The sequence below is a fragment of the Zingiber officinale genome, chromosome 1B (genome assembly GCF_018446385.1).
Source record: "Zingiber officinale cultivar Zhangliang chromosome 1B, Zo_v1.1, whole genome shotgun sequence".
Lineage (NCBI taxonomy): Eukaryota > Viridiplantae > Streptophyta > Magnoliopsida > Zingiberales > Zingiberaceae > Zingiber > Zingiber officinale.
The window spans coordinates 44,300,756-44,320,396 of NC_055986.1; the positions used below are offsets into that span (position 1 = coordinate 44,300,756).

The 19,641-nt window shown below is 35.2% G+C and overlaps 2 protein-coding genes across 2 annotated transcripts; both read left to right on the forward strand.

Annotated features, from left to right (window-relative positions):
- The first annotated feature begins 828 nt into the window (after window positions 1-828).
- On the forward strand, window positions 829-4,446 carry LOC122056051 (fasciclin-like arabinogalactan protein 15). Its single transcript, XM_042617819.1, has 2 exons — window positions 829-2,319; window positions 4,170-4,446. The coding sequence occupies exons 1-2, from the start codon at window positions 978-980 to the stop codon at window positions 4,241-4,243; spliced, it is 1,416 nt and encodes a 471-aa protein (XP_042473753.1). The 5' UTR covers window positions 829-977; the 3' UTR covers window positions 4,244-4,446.
- A 9,594-nt stretch (window positions 4,447-14,040) lies between these two features.
- Window positions 14,041-18,705, forward strand: LOC122056056. The gene is made up of 4 exons (XM_042617823.1): window positions 14,041-14,586; window positions 15,718-15,864; window positions 16,127-16,780; window positions 17,224-18,705. The coding sequence occupies exons 1-4, from the start codon at window positions 14,254-14,256 to the stop codon at window positions 18,271-18,273; spliced, it is 2,184 nt and encodes a 727-aa protein (XP_042473757.1). The 5' UTR covers window positions 14,041-14,253; the 3' UTR covers window positions 18,274-18,705.
- The last annotated feature ends 936 nt before the right edge of the window (window positions 18,706-19,641 follow it).

Here is a 19,641-nt window from a genome sequence, read left to right on the forward strand (position 1 = left end):
TTTGAAACACATTTAATATCTATTTATTATTTAAAACTTTTATATTAAAATTCAATTAATATATTTTAATTTTTTACTTATTTATTACGTAGGCCGAGCCACTTGGGTCAAAACCCGAGCCCAAGCCAAGTCAGGGATGTGATTGAGCACTTCGAGGCCGGTTATCTGGGGCGGTCGTAGCCTATTGTAAAATCGCGACACGACGAAACTCACGAGTCATCTCCACGTCAGCCTGTTTATATCTGGACAGGCTAACTGATTTTGACAAAAAGCCCAAATTGATTTAAAAATAACAGAAAGCGGAAGCATATTAATCATATAGTATCATTATATGGTCAATCAACAATGGAATACAAGACAAAATAAAACCTCTCCCATTAGAACTGACTGGGAAGGCCACAGTCACCGACACCCACACACCCACTTTTTCCACCATAATTAAAAAAAAAAATCAGCAATTGTATCATTAATGAGCTGCATTTTCTTTCAAAAAAAACATTGTTTTTAGCTAATTTTGTTAAATAATTTTAAATTTAATTTTTTAAATTGTTAGGGTATTTTTATATTTAGTTTAAAAGCGGGCTGAAAATGGAAAACAAAAATTTTAAAAAAGGGTCGCCCAACGCAGAAGCTACGACGACAGCTCATCTTCCCTTCCTGCTATCGTTTACGAGTCGTTTCCCTCTTGAAGTGTAATTACCATTCTCTCCTCACTCTGTATTTGATGTAGCGAAAATGTTGAGGGTGGTTTGGACTTTTCATGATACTCTGTGCAGCGCAGATCTGCATCAGGAAAAGACACGAACTCTAGTCACGAGTGCACCACGTGATGCTTTGCCTTCAATGCAAGGAGAACAGGAAGCGGCCTTTCCCTCTCACCTCCGCCGTCTCCTTGAGAAGCAGCAAACACAACGAACACATTGATACAAGAAGAAGAAGAAGAAGAAGAGGAAGTCTCCTTCTTCCTCGGCTTCGCCATGGTCGCCCCTTTGATGGGAGGCGCTGCCACGCTCCTCTTCTTCCTCGTCATCGTTTCCTCGTCCGCGTTGCAGCCGGTATCCGAAGGTTCCGCCGCCACATTGCCCGCGGCGGGAGCTTCGTCACCTGGCGGTGTACAGATCAACTCCAACTCGGTGCTCGTAGCCCTCCTCGACTCCCACTATACCGCCCTCGCTGAGCTCGTGGAGAAGGCCCTACTCCTCCCCTCCCTCGAGGCCGCCGTCGCTCGCCACAACATCACCATCTTCGCCCCTCGAAATGAAGCCCTCGAGCGCGACCTCGACCCCGACTTCAAGAACTTCCTGCTCGAGCCCCGTAACCTCCGTTCCCTCCAGACTCTTCTCCTCTTCCATGTCCTCCCCCTCCGCATCACTGCCTCCGACGTCTGGCCCAGCTCGATCCACCACCCCACTCTCGCTGGTTACCGCATTCACCTTGCCGACGGACACAAGGTGGGTCTTGCTGCCGTAGTTACTCCTGACGCGGTGGTCCGCCCCGACGGCGTCATCCACGGGATCGAGCGGTTGCTTGTGCCCAGATCTGTGCAGGAAGACTTCAACCGCCGGCGTAGTCTCGCTGCCATCTCCGCGGTTCTTCCCACCGGCGCCCCGGAGGTGGATCCCCGCACGCACCGCCTCAAGAAGCCAGCTCCCCCCGTTCCTCCCGGCGCCCCTCCCGTGCTCCCTATTTACGATGCCTTAGCCCCGGGGCCGTCGCTAGCGCCGGCACCAGCCCCCGGGCCGGGTTCCGGCAAGCATTGGTTCGACGGCGAGAGCCAGGTTAAGGACTTCATCCAGACCCTTCTCCTATACGGCGGCTACAACGAGTTCGCTGACATTCTGGTGAACTTGACGTCGTTGGCGACGGAGATGGGGCGGCTTGTGTCGGAGGGATACGTGTTGACGGTGTTGGCTCCTAGCGATGACGCCATGTCGCGGTTGACGGCGGACCAGCTCAGCGAGCCCGGGGCGCCGGAGGCCATCATGTATTACCACCTCATCCCGGAGTACCAAACAGAGGAGAGCATGTATAACGCAGTCCGGCGATTTGGGAAGGTGCGATATGACACGCTGCGGCTGCCGCACAAGGTGGTAGCAAGGGAGGCGGACGGCTCCGTCAAATTTGGCACCGGCGAGGGTTCCGCTTATCTGTTCGACCCTGACATCTACACCGATGGCCGTATCTGTGTACAGGGTATCGATGCCGTGCTCTTCCCATCCGATGAGGACGTGCCGACGGTTCCTGTTTCTCCCGCTGCTCGGAAGGCTGAAATCGCTCAGGTCAAGTCGAAGGCCAAGCTCAAAGCCAAACTTAGAAGAGGTAACTTTCTCAATTGTTTTGTCTCTTTGATTACCATTACTATTTTCTTCTTCATGTTATTTCTTGTGCACTTGTGCTTGTTTAGAAAAAATAATTCTTGGACGTCGTTTGCAAGGATATAAATTTGGTAAAATTAGTATTTGACAAACATAAGAAGCAATACTTGTCGCATTCGTGAGACTCAGCTTATGATAGGACGAAACGAAGTACATTAAAATCCTGAGCATTCATTCATATCTAAAAAATAACAATAATTTCACCAAAAAAAAATTATTTTTATTTTTGTTTCACTTTCTGTTTTCAAATACATGAACCATGACTATAAATCCTTAGCATAATATCCCCATTAGATGCCTTGTTACTCTTACACTGCTGTTCATAATCTACCACTGACTTGGTGGCGATAAAGTTAAAGTAGGTGTAGATGTTTCATCTATACTATAATTCATGTTTTCATTATGACCCGATAGTTTGTTCATTTGTGTAGAGATTTGTGGTTAAAGGGTGTCAAAGTTGAGAGTATAATGTTAGCTTTAGACGTCTTCAATTGTTTTTGAAGCTAATATTCTCCTTGTGTGTTAGTCCCATATAGAGTATAGACCAAAGCTTGAAATTTCTAACCATATCAGAGTTTGATTTTTGAGCAGAACAATACAGTTTTGATACATTAATGTGATAGTGTTGATGTGTGACATTGGCAATGAATTACAAGTAAAGAAAAGGAGACGAAAAAGAAAAAGAGAAGAAAGACAACTATATATTTAGGGGCAAAGTTTAAGGATCATTTCACATTGGAGTCTAGTTCTTGATTGGAATGATACATGTTCTTTACCATGTTGTGTTGATGCTGAAAACACTTTAGCATGCATAGAAGCTGCGTTGGATTAATGTGTTTTATGCATTTAATACTTTTACTTAAGTTTTTTCATGTCACTAGATAGTAAAGCATGTAAAAATGAGTTCTCATTTAATTTTTATTAATTGAATTAAAAATAATTTTATTTATTTATACTTCACTTCATGTTGAGAAGAATTTGTAGAGGTTATACGCTTATACATTTAATTTACTTATTGATAAAAAACTATAGAATTAGAATTTTAGAGAAGATACAAAAATAATAAACTTTACTTGACTTCATCTTGCTGCATTTCATAATATGCCAACACATGCTGAGCATTAGCACCATCGACATAGGCAACTAAGGTGAGATTATATTGCTAATCAATATCGGATTTCAGCAATTTACTGGAGTGCGTATCAATCATGCAAATTGATATGTTTGAGATTCCAAACTATGGCATAGACAAACACGATTGTCTATTATGTCTATATATTAAAAAAATGTCTCTCTCAACTGAATCATTTTTGGATTGAATGGAGTTTACCCTAATTTAACATGGTATAAAGCTATCTCTGATGGTTGTGAATAGGCTTGAAGATAAAATGTTCCAAGCCAATTTGGCAAGTATATCGTTCCATTGTATTTATCTATTAGAACGATGTGCTTGCCTTATTAATAAAGATTTTGACATGAATTTGGCTCCACCCTACTTCAATCTTAACAAATTATTCTTCAACAGTCTTTTAAATCTCTACATCACTATTAGGTGAATGGTCACCTTCAAGAGCTAGAATTATTTTCTTGGTGCCATTTCAAATCCCAGCAATTAGCTAGTTCTGACACTAACATCTTAACCATTCCCTCAGAAAACGTTAGCTTGCTTGTCCGGTCATAATATATTCTTAAAAGTCTATATAGATTGGTATTGACGAAAATAATAGACTATATGTCGGTGCAAGTATAAATCTGGCTTGTATTGCTAAACCTTGCTTTTGTCAATTAATGCAGGGAAATTGTTAGAAATTGGCTGCAATCTGCTCGATGCGCTTGGTCAGCGTTCTCGCTTCTCTACCTGTCAATAAACAAAAGAATGAGACAAGAAAAAACTACAGGTAAAACCAGAACAAAGCAATATATTACCTATCGATTAGCTTTACTAAATAATATTGATTCTGAATGGAGGGGATGGATGAACTTTGTGTTGGTAATGGTGACGATGGTGATTACTGAGATATCAAGAAATGTATAGCAACATACTTGTCCGCAATGCAGAGTCATTCTTCAACAATGCTTCCAAAATATATATTACTGTCTTTGGTCCATTGTTTCACATGTTCTTGTTTTGAGTTTTGCACTAGTAACAAATGGAAAGACCTATACTCACTTTCGTTTAGTGTTGCATCGAAACATTTACTTAAGCAGACATTTGGATGTGTGCTGAATATTCAGAGATCATAGACACGTTGCAAACTAGTCATATAAAATATGATGCCATATATTCATGCATCTATTTGCAAGGATACAAATTGATTGCTGAGAGCATGATTCATTTTGTTATTTTAATTTATTAAAGTATTTTTTTAGTTAAAATACTTTAATGATTTTCTCAACGGTAGATGCATTACAATGATGATGGCATTTTAATAATTAAAAAAGCTAGTGTTTTCTGGATCAAAAAAAAAAAAAAAAATGAGCATAGATGAACTCATGTGACATAATAACGATCTCATATTGTTATTTTAACTATTAATAAAACTCATGTAGCTATTTAGGTCAAAATATCTCAGTTTTTTTAATGGTTATAATAATAATGAAAAGGTAGGGATATGAATGGATTGTTAAAAGTATTTATTATATACCTTTAAAAGTATTATTTAGTGATGAAAATAGCAATATACATGTATGATTCTCTTATAAATATATTCTTGACTTTTTTTTTTTTAACAAATTGATAATATGTGACTATCATTATATTTATAGTGTTCTCCATAGTCCATTCATACTATTATTCCCTAATTTTGTGATTGAAAAAGTCATCAAGATATTTTTCAGCCACAAGCTTATTAGTGTTTAACTAACAATATGAAAGAATCATAAACGCCTTGGAATTTAGGGTTTCACTTCATTTTTTAATTCAAGACACGTTCATAGTGGGCTTAAAAAAATCCATGAAGCTCTCCATTCAAAGATTTGATGACTAAGTCCGCAAAGTAAATCTTAAATTGATTATATCTACTCCCCCAATGGATGCCAATTTCCAGCCCTAAGTCAACTCCATTCCAACTTGTGAAAAAAAAAATCATGTTTTTCTTTCAAAAAGAAACTCTAAAATCAAAAGTCTTCCCACTTGTTGTTGGACTTGCTCCAAGTCAAAAGAAAGGGAATGTTGGACAGCAACAACACTACCACTAAGTGAAATTGAAGGTTGAGAAGAGAGCAAGTGTTGTTTGTGGATCTCATCATGGATGTCTCTCAATTCATTCAACTCATCCATGGAAGTGGAGTTCATTATTTTCCTCGCTCTAAGACTCTTTGTCCTCTCTACCAATTGAGAGCCTTTCTTCCCTATCCTTTCACCATCTATGTCTCTTCTTCTAACTATGTCCCCTTTTCACTTTATATCCTCTCTACAATATGCAGATTAAGAAAACAAATTAAAAGTTTACAGTTAATATATAAATACTTAACCAACTTTAAATATTTCTTTTTCAAATTTAATATTATATATTTTTTTAAAAAATAAAATAATATTCATAAAAGCATCTATTATTCTTATTCATTTGTTGACATTTTTCAACATCAAAAACTACACTTAGGATGGCTAGATCTATCACAATCTTTATCCGTATCTATGTCATCTTTTAGGCTCCAAAATACTTCACTGAGATCTCATCAAATTCAACATACATAAAAAATATAATAATAAAAAAAATGCACCCATCGATTTAATAAACCATGTATTATTAAACAAATGTGATGGTAAGTACTATTGGTCGGCCATTAATTAAATTATCCATTATACAAATGTTGATAAAGATGTATTATTAAAGAAATAACAAAAGAATTCAATGGTTGAGCTCAGCAACCAAACTTATTAGTGCATTAGATCTTGTAAAGGCACTAAATTAACATAAAACCTAGTTTTATCTTGTTTGGTTTTCTTAGGAAATATGCTTTTTTTTTGTTTGTTTGTCGTAAGATATATAAGATATATATATATATATATAACGACATAGGTGCGCATTCACACACACTCACTCAAACACACATACAAATGTGCCTCTATTAAACAAATTTAGCCTAAACTCATTTATTTTGTTAACATCTCAATGTATTTACATAAAAATAAAACAAAATAAAGATCACATATAATAGCATTTTAATGGATTAAACTTTCTAATTCTACTTAATAAATCTCCATATATGAACCCACATCATCCTTCCCTCACTTGTAGTAAGCAAAACTAAAGCATTTGACTTGTGTAGGTCTTTACTATCTCATCCTTCATTGCTCTAATTGAGGAATCCAAAAGTGGTTGGAGGAAGACAAATAGAAGGCACCAAATGACATCATGGCACCCAAAAGAACCATAACGCGAGTCCAATAGAGATTATATATAGAACCATAACTTGTAAATTTGTATGGTCATATATATATATTTTTGAAAAATATATATTTCAAATATTTAATACTTTTTATTATTTTCTAATCATAGTGAAATTATTTTCTATACTAAGTACGATTTAGATTTTATGATATTGCCCGCACTAATAATAAATGTTTTAGTTTCTCTTTAAAATCTTTGGTTTCAAGCAAAAGGAATAGATGCTACTTTAAAATGTGAGGTGCAAGACACTTATAATCTTAGGAACATACAACACGTCAAACATGTCCTTACCACTCAAAACAACATGTGGGCATATGCTTTTTCACCTCCAAGCATTTGGAGGATTGCCCTTTTCTTATGAAACACAAGAAAAGTGTGAGGGGGCAAAATTGTGGTGACTTTGACTAAGGCATTTATAGTTGGATTTTCAAAGCATATGACCCTCCTAGCTAGCTAGTGTTTTGTTGTAGGTGGTGATGCTGGTGGTGGTGGAAGTGGTGGTGGTGATAATGAGATCATGGTGTCAGTTGCCACACTGCCAAAGCAAGAGCTTTAATTTGTGGTTGTGGAAGATGAGGGAGGACAACATTTGTATGAGTTTTTTTAAAAAGATTTTTCATTCGAATTAGATATAAATAATTTCTTTTTTTTTTTTTGGAGTGGGTAAATATTTTTGGTTGATATGTGAAATAACAAGCATGCTAAAAATGAGTTTAGTCAAAATTAAACTTATTGAAGCATGGAAGATAGGAAAGTAATACATAGCATTATCAAGTTTTGTATATTTTGGATTCTTTATTTGTTTGGATTTGAAAGAGAGCCTTGGCGTAATAGTAAAGTTATTGTTTTATGACTAAAAGGTCACGGGTTCGAATCCTGAAAATAATCTTCCCTAAAAAATAGGATAAAACTGGGTATAATAAATCTTTCCCCGGGACCCGCTAAATTACTTATCGAATTTACACATTAACTTTCTCAAGTATTCTTTAAATTGCATATCTCGTTTAGTTAATTAAGTTTGATTTTGGTTAACTAAGTTATTTTATTTTGTTGTTGCATACTTTGTGTTCTATTTAGAATTGTTATCTATCACCTCGTAAAATTATAAACTTCACCCCTTCTAACATGCAATTAGATCTTACAGAAAATCATACCTTCATTACTTTTACAAAGTCTTATATAGTTGCTAGGTGAAAGGTCCATGTAAACCGCCATGCTAGCCCTAGGCAGGAGTAAAGTGTTGTCCGATGACCATCCACATAAGTAGGCCATTTCACTAGGGGCAACAATCGTTGGATCGTACTTCTGATGTTGTTTGGTCCTTAATTTAATTTCACTTTTCAGGTAGGCAATTTCACTGGGGTTGATTTTACTTCAAGAATTGTTGGAGGTTGAAATTAGAGAGAACTTGCTCGGCCAGGATTCCTTGTTGTCTAGAGATCATTGCAGTCGTGTAAGTAGAAGAGATCAAGACTTGGTGGGACCCTATTGATATGGAAGATGTCGGTCGGCGCACAAGGCTAAGATAGGGGGACCACCTAATATGGGTTTACCAGGTACATCAACAACTATGTAATTTTTCACTAGTGGAGCGTTTCATAATCTTAGAGATACTATAGGATGTGATTGGAGGCTATGAATACTAACATATTTGTAGAAAAGAATGTTTTATTTGACAAAGAGTTTTTGATGTTTTAAAAGTTTTCTTTTGACAGAGGATTTTCAATATTTTAAAAATATTGAAGGTGGCATTTTCAACTTTTGTTCATCAATATTGAATGAGGGCTAGGAAGGATAGATGGATCTTTTGAGCAAGTTATGGGCATGACTTGTCTAATTTTATAGTATTTTTATATTTTATAGATTTGAGTCTTCTTTGTGGATGTATCTTTATACTAAATCATGCTAAATCACGCTAAATTGTGTTTGTTATATTTTTTTTTTTATGTGTCTCTACTATTTAAGGAATACAAAAATTTCTTCACGCTAGCTTGTTAAATTATTTAAGAACGATAATAACTTTATATAGGGATATAAACAAGTTAAATTGAATTAAATTCTATACTGTTCAAACTTAACTCATGAACTAGTCATGGCCGGTTTCAAAACTGGATAAAGGAGGAGAGTTACGTTAGGTTGTCAGCCAACTTTAAACTATGACAAATGTTCAATGAATGAATCTATTAAATTAATATGCTAATGGTAGGTCATTCTCCAAAAGGAACGCATTGCAAGGTCCGACTGTAACATCTCGGTAAGGACTGTTACATTTTCAGAACTCTGGTGTAGTGCTAAATATGTAAGAGTTCTTGTTATAGGATCTGACTGTAATGTATCGATAAGAACAGCTACATCTCCATAAGAACTTGGTTGTAGTGTTAAATAGATAAGAGTTCTCACACCATAAGTTGGATAAGAATAGATATTATAGAAAAACTAATAGTTAAAGATTTAGAATATAGAACATAAAAACCCTCACTAGTAAATTAATAGAGGTAGTAGATGCGTTGATTAGGAGAAGAATTTGTATTTTATATGTACAAGAGACGAAATGAGTAGGTGAGAAGGTAAAAATAATAGAGAACTTAGATTTTATGTTATGATATATAGGAAAGATAAAATAAGAAATAAAGTGAGTATTGTTGTAGATAGTTCGTTAAAAAATAAAGTTGCATGAGTTAATAGAAAAGAGGATAGAATTATAACCTTTAGGATAATAGTGGTGAAAGAAACTATGAATGTAATTAATATATATACACTGCAAGTATGATTTGATGAAGCTACCGAATCAAGATTTTGGAATGACCTAGATAAAATATTACAAAATATTCTATCAAATGAAATGATTTTAATAGGAGGTGATCTAAATAGGCATGTCAAAGTGAAAAATAAAGAATATGAGAGGGTATATGGAGGCTACATATTTAGAACGAGAAATGAAAAAGAGAAAACTATAATAGATTTTGCGATAGCATATGACGTTATATTAGCTAATATATTTTTTTTAAAAAAATAGAGAACACTAGGTCATGTTTAAAAGTGAGAATAATAAATCATAAATTTACTTTTTTATGATTAAAAAGAGGGATAGAAATATTTATAAAGATTGCAAGGTCATCCATAGCGAAAGCTTAACTATCCAACATAGGTTAGTAGTATTGGATATACATCTCAAATATAATATCAATAGAAAAAAATATATACGACTCCTAAAATTAAGTGGTGGAAGTTAAAAGATAGGAAGTAAAATACATTTAAGGAGAATCTACGAGCACAAGCATTAGGTGAAATATATGGTGACTTTAATATCACATAGGATAAGATGGTATCAAAGATGAAAATAGTAGTTAAGAGTGTACTCGATGAGTGAAAGGAACATGCACCACCAAATAAGAAATCTTAATGGTCAAATGAGAAAGTACAAGAGAAGGTGAAAAGAAAAAACTAACTACTTATAAAGAATTATATATTTGTAAAAACGAGAAAAACTTAAAAAAAATATACAATAGATAAGAAAGAGGCTAAGAAAATATTGAATGAAGCAAAAAATAAAACTTTTGAATGATTATATCAAAATTGGATAATAAAAAATGGAAAAGACATTTATATAATAGCTAAAGTGATAGAAAGAAAGACAAGAGATCTTATTCAAATAAAATGTATTAAACATGAATACAATATGGTACTGGAAAATGATGGAGAAATAAAAGAGCAGTGAAAAAAATATTTTCGTCAACTTTTTAATGAAGGTTTAGGTAATCAATTTAACTTAAATAATATAAGTAGGTCAAATGAGTATAGAAATTTAATTTTTTATCGTAGAATTCAAATTTCAGAAGTAGAACAAGCTTTAAATGGGATGCACTATAAAAAAGCCATTAGACCATATGATATTTTGATAGAGGTATAGAAGTACTGAGAAAATAAGGTATTGAATAATTTATAAAATTATTTAATATTATATTGAAAACAAAAAAAATGTCTATCAACGAAGGGTAAGTATTCTAGTTCTCTTATATAAAAATAAGGGGGACATACAAAATTATATAAATTATAATGATATTAAACTAATGAGTCATATCATGAAACTTTAGAAAAGAGTAATAGAAAAAAAATTAAGGAATGAGACAACAGTAATTGAAAATCAATTTGGGTTCATGCTTGGAAGGTCGACAATAGAAACTATACATCTTCTTAGACAACTAATTGAAAAATATCAAGAGCAAAAATAAGATCTACACATGATATTCACTAACTTAGAAAAGCTTATGATAGAGTCACAAAAGAAATTATATGAAGAATTTTAGAAAAGAGGGGCGTTAGCGTAACATATATTGAACTAATTAAGAATATGTATGAGGATATAACAACCAGAGTGAAGACTTCAGGTGGAGTAACTGAAGCATTTCCAATAAAGATAAGGTTATATCAAGGATCAACTCTAAGTGCTTATCTTTTTTACACTACTTATGGGTAAACTTACTGCATACATTCAAGATACAATGCCGTTGTGTATATTATTTGTAGATGATATTATTTTAGTAGATAAAATATGTGAAAGAGTAAATACTAAACTGGAATCTTGGTAGAAAATACTGTAAAGGAAAGATTTTAGGCTTAGTAGAATAAAAATAGAATATATAGAATTTAAGTTTAGTAATATTAGACATAATGAGACAATTGTTATGATAGGAGATGACGAGTTATCTGGAACTGAGAGTTTTAAATATTAAGAATCATTTTTATAAAATGATAGAGGAATTGAGAGAGATGTCTTACATAAAATACAAATAAGAGAGTTGAAATGAAGGAGAGCGTCAGATGTTTTATATGATTATAAAGTATTTTTAAAACTTAAAGAAAAGTTCTGCAAAGTCACAGTTAGACCTGTTATATTATATGAAGCTGAACGTTGAGCTATAACTCAAGCATCTGAGCAGAAGATGAGAGTTGCAGAGATGAGGATGTTAAGGTGAATATGTGGACATACGAGAATGGATAGAATAATAAATTAGAGTATTAGAAAGAAAGTTAGAGTTACATATATAGAAGGAAAACTCCGAGAGACATATTTAAAATGATACAGACATATACTTAGACGACTAATAAATGCTTCAGTTAGGCGATATGAAACTATAACAAACACACACATTAAACGAGAAAGAGGAAGACAAAAAAAAAGACTTGATTAGTAACAATAATAAAATTTATTTAAGTATAAATAATGATATTATAGGGGATAGAGCCCAATGACGTAAAAAGATCCATATAGCCGACCCCATTTTGTAAGATAAGGATTGATTGTTGTTGGTTGTTGTCGTATTGTTTAATCATATTTGATAAAGTAATTGAGCCAAACTAAGTAAGTTTAAAATGAACCAAACAGTCCCTCGGGGAACAATACGATATGATGATAAGAGATAAGACGAACTCTCATGTAACAAAGGTTTGAAACTCACGTTGGGTACCTCATACGCTTGTGATGTTCGAAATATTCGTGATGTTGGGACATTCGCAAGACTCATTTGTATTTTCTAGATTTATCTTGTGGTCGATGGAAAACTTTTATGGTCGGATCATTCATCTCTATGATTAATCAGTTCAAATAGCTAGATACTTAGATTACTAAAATAATATTAATAATAATCAAACAACTTATTTGTTTTTGAAATTTAGATTTAGTTTGAGTTTGATTTAACTTTGATTCATTTAAATATTATAGAGTTTTTAATTCGAGTGAGTAGAACTCTTATAATTTAAATCTTATTTGGATGATTAATGAGCTTAATATTATGTATTCGGGCAAACTTCTTTATTTATATATAAGTTTGATTGTTTGTGAATATTATTTATAAACATTTTAAAGAAAGTTCACTATCTTTGTTTACTAACCTTAATGAGTTAGATGCTATTAAATGAATATAAGCATGCTCCTCTCATATCAGAGATGGAGCCCAGGTGGGGGCAGATGGTTGCGGCCGCCCATTAATTTAATATAAGAGATATTTATGATTTATTTTTTTCATGTTGATCTAGGGACGGATTGACAGAAACGCTAGAGATGAATGAATTATTTTTTATCACAAGAGATGGAGCCAAGGTGGGGTAGATGGGTGCGGCTGCCCCTTAATTTTTTAATTCAAGATATATAAGAGTATAAAAATGGATAGTCAATAAGGAGAGAATGAAAGACAATAACATGATCGCACCTTTCAAGCAATCACACACCTTTCGCCCCTATTACTAAGTTAAATTAAACGCAAAATTTATTCATAAATATTCGATTGATATATAGTTCTAACTTTAGTGAACGTCATGGGATTTTTGTTTTTTACTTAGAGAAGTTTGATAGATGTAGTTTCTCTTCACATAAATTAAATTAAGATGTTAGACACTTAGATTTGTTGATGTGAGTGGATGTACTAGTCCACAAGGGTAAAAAATTAAAGTCATTGGACATTAAAGAGAAATTAGCATAAAATAAAAAAATCTTATCATATTATGTCTCATGATGAATATGGTTTATTCATTTCATGTAAAAATATTTTATTTATGTAAAGTATTTTTAAATAAATTTTAAAAAAGATTTATAAAAAAGTATTTTTTATATTCAGTGTAGTCATATGCAGAACAAAAATTATTCATCGTTCACAATAATATTTATCTCTTTAAATGACCGTTTAATTTGATCTATTATAATGATAAAAATAAAAACTAATTAATATTTTTAATATAAGTTAAGATATTTAAAATTGCATTACTGAGTAGATTTATACGTAAAGTTAATTTAAAACGACAATGTTCGCATAAACCATTTATGACGATAATTTTAAAAATCAATTTATTTGAAAAAGATAATTTAAAAACTATCCAAATGTGGATATATATAATTTTTAAAGTGGAAATTGCATAAAATTGCTATCACGGGCCTGTTTTGAAAATCTTAAAAAAACGGGCATAATTTGGAAACTGTCGACGGTGCATTTTTCATTTTTGTTAAAAAAAACAAAAACAGAGATGTTTTTTTTTTTTTATAAAAAAGCAAAACAAAACAGCGTGAAAAGATTGGTAAATTTCTATTTATTGCCACGTTTTGGTCCTGTCAGATAAATAAATTATCCAATTTCAGGGACAATTTTGTCAAACAGAAAGCCATGATTCCGTTACCGTTAGCTCAAATGTCCGTTAGATGATCTGCCTCAGTGACCACGTGAAGTAAACAACTGCCGCTTCGTTTATTTATACGTTTCATCTAGTGGCCAAAGCCCGCAACAAGGTTCATATCTTCGCTGCTCTTTCTCCTCCGTTTCCTCGATCTCTCTTCAAATCGCTATCCAAAATCCTTCCTTTTCCTCCGTATCCTCCTCTTGTCTTCCCGTCGGAGGTCTCATTTTGGCGTCGATTCGACCTTCCTGCGGCGATCGAGGGGGTTTCCGGTGCGTTCACTAGATAGTGGGCTCTGAGGGGGTCGGATCGGTGCCGAGATGGCGTCCAGGATGATGCGGTGGCGGCCCTGGCCGCCGCTGTTGTCGAGGAAGTTTCAGGTGAAGCTGGTGGTGAGGAGGGTCGAAGGGGTCAGCGCTGAGGATGAGGCGCCGGCAGCGGGGAAGAAGGTGTCTTTGGTGGTGAGGTGGAAGGGGCCGAAGTTGGCGCTGAGCTCGCTGCGGAGGACGGCGAAGAAGAACCGGACGAGAGAGGTGCAAGTCGGCGATGGCGGTGTGGTGGAGTGGAATGAGGAATTTGAGACCGTCTGTACCTGGACTGCGCACAGGGAGAACGCTTTGCATCCATGGGAGGTCTTATTTACTGTGTTCAATGTGAGTCATAGTAGGACATCGACCTCAGCTTTCTTTAGTTATGTGGATTTCTTGTTTGCCAGTGATTCTTTGGTATGGAGGTTTTTCTTTTCTGTGATTTCTTGACATTTATTGGTCACTTCTTTATCCGATAAAAAAATGTTATTATTTTTTCTTTGACCTTCTTTTGTCGATTTTTTTCATCAAATAAGTTCTGATTACTGTTGGTTTAGGTTGGTCTGGTTTGTGATCTTTGGAATATTCGACCAAATAGTACTTTTCTGAAACTGTGTTAGTGTGCTTTCCAGAAAAAAAACAAAGTGTTTTGTACCTTTTTCTGGGTTCAATTGTTATCATTTCAATTTAAATAACATGTTATCTCCCAGGAATCATTGATCACTTCCTTGGTTTTCTATTGTTAACAATTTCCTTGAAGAAATAATAGTTAATTTTCTTAAATTTCGCGTGTTGTATTACATTGGCAAGTTGCTAATGTTAGAATCCTGATGATTTTTATTTATTATAAATCTCTTCAAGAAAAATGGATGTTTCTGTAATTTCTGTCGTTATCTCAGAGATGCACAATCGTTTTGTTTCAAAAGTCAACTCTATTGTTTCATTAATTCTATCTCCACTGGCAGCCTTTGCTTCATGTGTTCCTATTGCCTTTTCTGAATTCAGAACTCATGAGTTTGACCGATTTCATTGTGATTAGTATATATTGCTTTTAGTTTGATTTATTTTTTAAATGGAAAATCTCTATGCGTGTTTGCATATCCTGTCCTGATACATAAAATAATTCACTCGATTTCCACTTATTTTTGATTATCAAGAAAATATGCTGCGACAAAGTTGTGATGAAAAATGTGAAAGAAACAATACCAAAGTCTTATTTGAAGCTGTATAACATAGCAGACATACTGGATAGTTGATTTGATAAATTAGATACTATGACCTGCTCTTGTCAATTTTCCAATATCATATGTAGCTATTTTACTTGTTTATCAACCAGTTTAAGCCAAACTTATTACTTTATATTTCCTCTCTGTCTCTTTTTGTAGTTTCAGAATATCAATTTTTGGGAAAAGTACTTTTTGTTGTGTTTAATTGCATTTTATGAGGAGGAGCTAAATTGATTTAATACTGATCTAGGGTTCAAGACAAGGCCCAAAGACCAAGGAATCTTTGCTTGGTGTTGCTTCACTCAACATATCAGAATTCACATCTGCTGAACAGGGGATTGAGCTCTATCTTCCATTGTTACTTCCTGGTGCCACGGAGTCTAATTTGTCGCTTCATGTATGTTAACTCCTATTCTGCTTGTTTGAATTTATTTTTTCTCAAATAAATGATTGCGAGTGATGGTTGCTTGTGAGCATCTGGTGCAAGACTCCATTGTCACATATTGGTTTCCTTGCCATGCCCACAACCACACCTCTTACCTTTTGTCACCTATGAATTCTTGTTGTACTGTTGTGATCACAAATGACATAAATCTAAGTCGCTTGATGAATCTTTACTTAGTTCAAGAATTTGACTCTGGAAGTTGTTTGTTTTGCAGTTGGCACTCAGTATGTTGGAATTGAGATCTTCACAAGATTCTTCTGATGGCCAGAATCGGCTGGTTGGTGCATCCTCACCTCGGTCAGGAGATGGTATCCCTCCTGAGAAAGAAAAATCTGCACTTAAAGCCGGATTGAGAAAGGTGAAAAATTTGACAGAAATTGTATCAACTCGGAAGTCTAAAAAGACTTGCCCAGATGACATTGGTAGTGAGGGGAAATACTCGGCTAGGAGTGACGATGTAGATTACAGCTATCCATTTGACACAGATTCTTCTGATGACCTTGATGAGGATGTTGAAGACAACAAAGTGGATACTAATGCCAGGAATTCATTCAGTTATGGCACATTAGTATCTGTTAATAATGCTGGGTATGAGATGAAGATATATGGAGAAAATGAGGATTGGGTCTACCACAATCATCGAAGATCAGATGTAGGTTGTTCTCATGCAGAGGATAAACTGTTATCCATTCCTGAACTTTCAATGTCAAAGAGGAGTTTTCTTCCTTGGAAAAAGAGGAAGTTGAGTTTCAGGTCTCCTAAATCCAAAGGTGAACCACTGCTCAAGAAAGCGTATGAAGAGGGAGGGGATGACATTGACTATGATCGTCGGGTGCTGAGTTCCTCGGATGAATCAATCTCTGCCAGAGTAAGTTTCACTGACTATCTATTTGGAAATCATCAATATATTTTTCCTTTGATTCTTACATATGTTGCCATTTTTATCTGTTTTGGTGAGGGATCGTTTGATAGTAAATCACATGGTCTTATCAATTTCTTCTTCGGAAGAATGGATATGGTCCTATCAGAATCTGTTTTTTTTGTCAAATTCAACAGGTGAATCAAATCCAATGGGGGTACACAGATACCATATCATCATCCTAGGATCAATTGAACGTTTAATTTTATCTGAAATCATTTTCAAAAGTTTGAACCAGCCATAATTGGGTATAGGAGTACTCCTTGGGATGGAGTGTGGGACAGATCATTGAATTTCTATTACTGACTAAGAAGTTGTATTTGTATTTGCTTTCTTTGTTCGATAATTTAGTTTGGAAAGTAACTGAAGATGTTATGGTGATATTCTTGCAGAGGCAAAATGGGGATGATGGAAGTGCTATGAACCGATCATCAATATCCGTCTTTGGTGATGACTGCTTTGTGATAGGCAGCTGGGAATCAAAGGACCTAATTAGTCGAGATGGGCACATGAAGCTTACCGCTCGTGTGTTTTTCGCATCCATCGATCAGAGGAGTGAGCGAGCCTCAGGCGAGAGCGCATGCACAGCCCTTGTTGCTTTCATTGCTGACTGGTTTCATGAGAACCAGAACATGATGCCCATTAGGTCTCAGTTTGATGGTCTCATCCGAGAGGGCTCTCTTGAATGGAGGAACCTTTGTGAAAACCATGTTTATCAAGAGTTTTTTCCTGACAAGCACTTTGACCTAGAGACAGTTCTTCAAGCTAAGATTCGGCCACTATCTGTTGTTCCTAGGAAGTCTTTCATTGGATTCTTTCATCCTGAAGGTGCTGATAACAACATTGGCTTTGACTTTTTAAGTGAAGCTATGTCCTTTGACAGCATCTGGGATGAGATCAGCCGAACGGGATCCGACTGCTCAAATGATGCAGGACCTCAGCTATATATTGTAAGCTGGAATGATCATTTCTTCGTCCTGAAGGTTGAACGCGATGCTTATTATATAATCGACACTCTTGGTGAGCGTCTCTTTGAGGGTTGTCAACAGGCTTACATCCTCAAGTTCGACGATAGCACATGCATCAATTTGGTTTCTAATGAGACTGAAAATGCCACCAGTGAGGTCGAGAATGAGGACCAGGAAAAGAGAAATACTGCAATGGAAGGGGATCTTGTGTGTCGGGGAAAGGAATCGTGCAAGGAGTACCTTAAGGCCTTCCTGGCTGCAATTCCAATTCGGGAACTGCAAACTGATATCAAGAAAGGACGGACATCGTCCACTCCATTGCATCAACGCCTCCAGATTGAATTCCACTTCACTATGTCAGCCAGCGACCACAGCTTGGATTATGCATCGACAACGCCAGAGGTTCTCCCTGATCTATCTTGGCCAGTTAAACCAGCCGGAGCATTTACACCTGCACCTGTTTGTGTTGCATAGCATCAACTGCATTTGTTTGGTACAGCATCACTCAAGTTTGATATGCTTGAAGGTGAACCGAGGACTGTCAAGCATATCCTTCTTTGCCAATGTCTCTCTTGATATCAACTAACTACAGAGATTTTCGCTGAGTATGCCGTGAGTAGGTTGTTGAGCACTATATTGTAAAGTTGTGTCTCAATGCCTTGTATCAACTTGTTGGATTTCTAGTCAAGTATGTTGTTTTAAGTCTAATTGTAATGCGACTACTGAATGCATTGAGAAGATTTGATACTAAAGTTTTCAAATTGCATAGTCTTAATCTTTTGGTGAGATTAACAGCAGATAGTTATTCTTTTGGATTTGCATGATATGCACCAACACACTTTTTCTTCCCCTCAAGTTAATTGATTCCTATAGTAAATCATTTTAGGGTATTTGTATTATGTTTAAGTAGTTCTCTTGGCTCATTTATTGGCATTCACTAATGGCAGTTTGAAGATTATGACCTTGAGCAAACACACACACTGGCGATCGAAGCTACTCAACTACTTGCATTATTAATCTACAATAAGGTACTACTCTTGTTTGCTTGAACCAGTCATTTCTGAAGGGGAAGGGAAATACATACTTCAAAATGGAAAGTGATCCTGTTTTATCTTCAGTTGTCTATCCCACTTTTGATAGCTGATCCACCTTTTTCCTTCTCGTATAAGTCCAAAGGGAAGAAAAAAATACACAACATAGAAGGATAGAGGGAAACTCAGTTTCGACTTTGCTTTAGGGCTATTTTCTACACACTTGTTGCATAATAGTTGCTGCTTGGTTGAATTCTTTCCAAGTAGCTCCGTGTGAATTAAGATGATAAAAGTTTTGTTCCTCTCCTCCCCTCTCCTCTCCACTAGTATATAAAATATTTAACCAAATTCAAATTCTCTACAACGATAAGTACTTTCTGTTTTTGGTAGATTGAGACCAACTAGACACTTGATAGATGAGGAAGACAAAGACATAAAGACTCTTGGCAAATGAGAAGTTCTAGTAGATCGAGCTTAACTTGATACATGGCATGCAAGAAATCTCTCAAAGGTAAAAATTTTGGCATGTGAGTTGTGATAGACTATGAGCGATCTGTACTTTGGGAATTTTTACTATATAGGTTTAGACTTGATCAAAAAATATATGTTTCAAGGTCAAAGGATATTGAGTCAATTGAATATTATTCCAATCAAACAATTGATATTGTTACTTCAAATTAGCAGCAAACTACTACATCAACTACAATGACATAACCACGATCCTCAACTTTGTACAACTCTTTCATCAATTTCAGAGCTTCATAGTTTCTTTATTTACATTTTATTGTTTTCAATTTCTTGAGCTTAAGAT

What these genes read in the sequence shown, in the direction of transcription:
- LOC122056051 (XM_042617819.1), top strand. Translation starts at nt 978, where the DNA reads ATGGTCGCCCCTTTGATGGGAGGCGCTGCCACGCTCCTCTTCTTCCTC. An exon ending in CAAAGCCAAACTTAGAAGAG is followed by an intron (nt 2,320 to 4,169) that starts GTAACTTTCTCA and finishes CAATTAATGCAG; the next exon opens with GGAAATTGTTAGAAATTGGC.
- LOC122056056 (XM_042617823.1), top strand. Translation starts at nt 14,254, where the DNA reads ATGGCGTCCAGGATGATGCGGTGGCGGCCCTGGCCGCCGCTGTTGTCG. An exon ending in TCTTATTTACTGTGTTCAAT is followed by an intron (nt 14,587 to 15,717) that starts GTGAGTCATAGT and finishes ATACTGATCTAG; the next exon opens with GGTTCAAGACAAGGCCCAAA. An exon ending in AGTCTAATTTGTCGCTTCAT is followed by an intron (nt 15,865 to 16,126) that starts GTATGTTAACTC and finishes TTTGTTTTGCAG; the next exon opens with TTGGCACTCAGTATGTTGGA.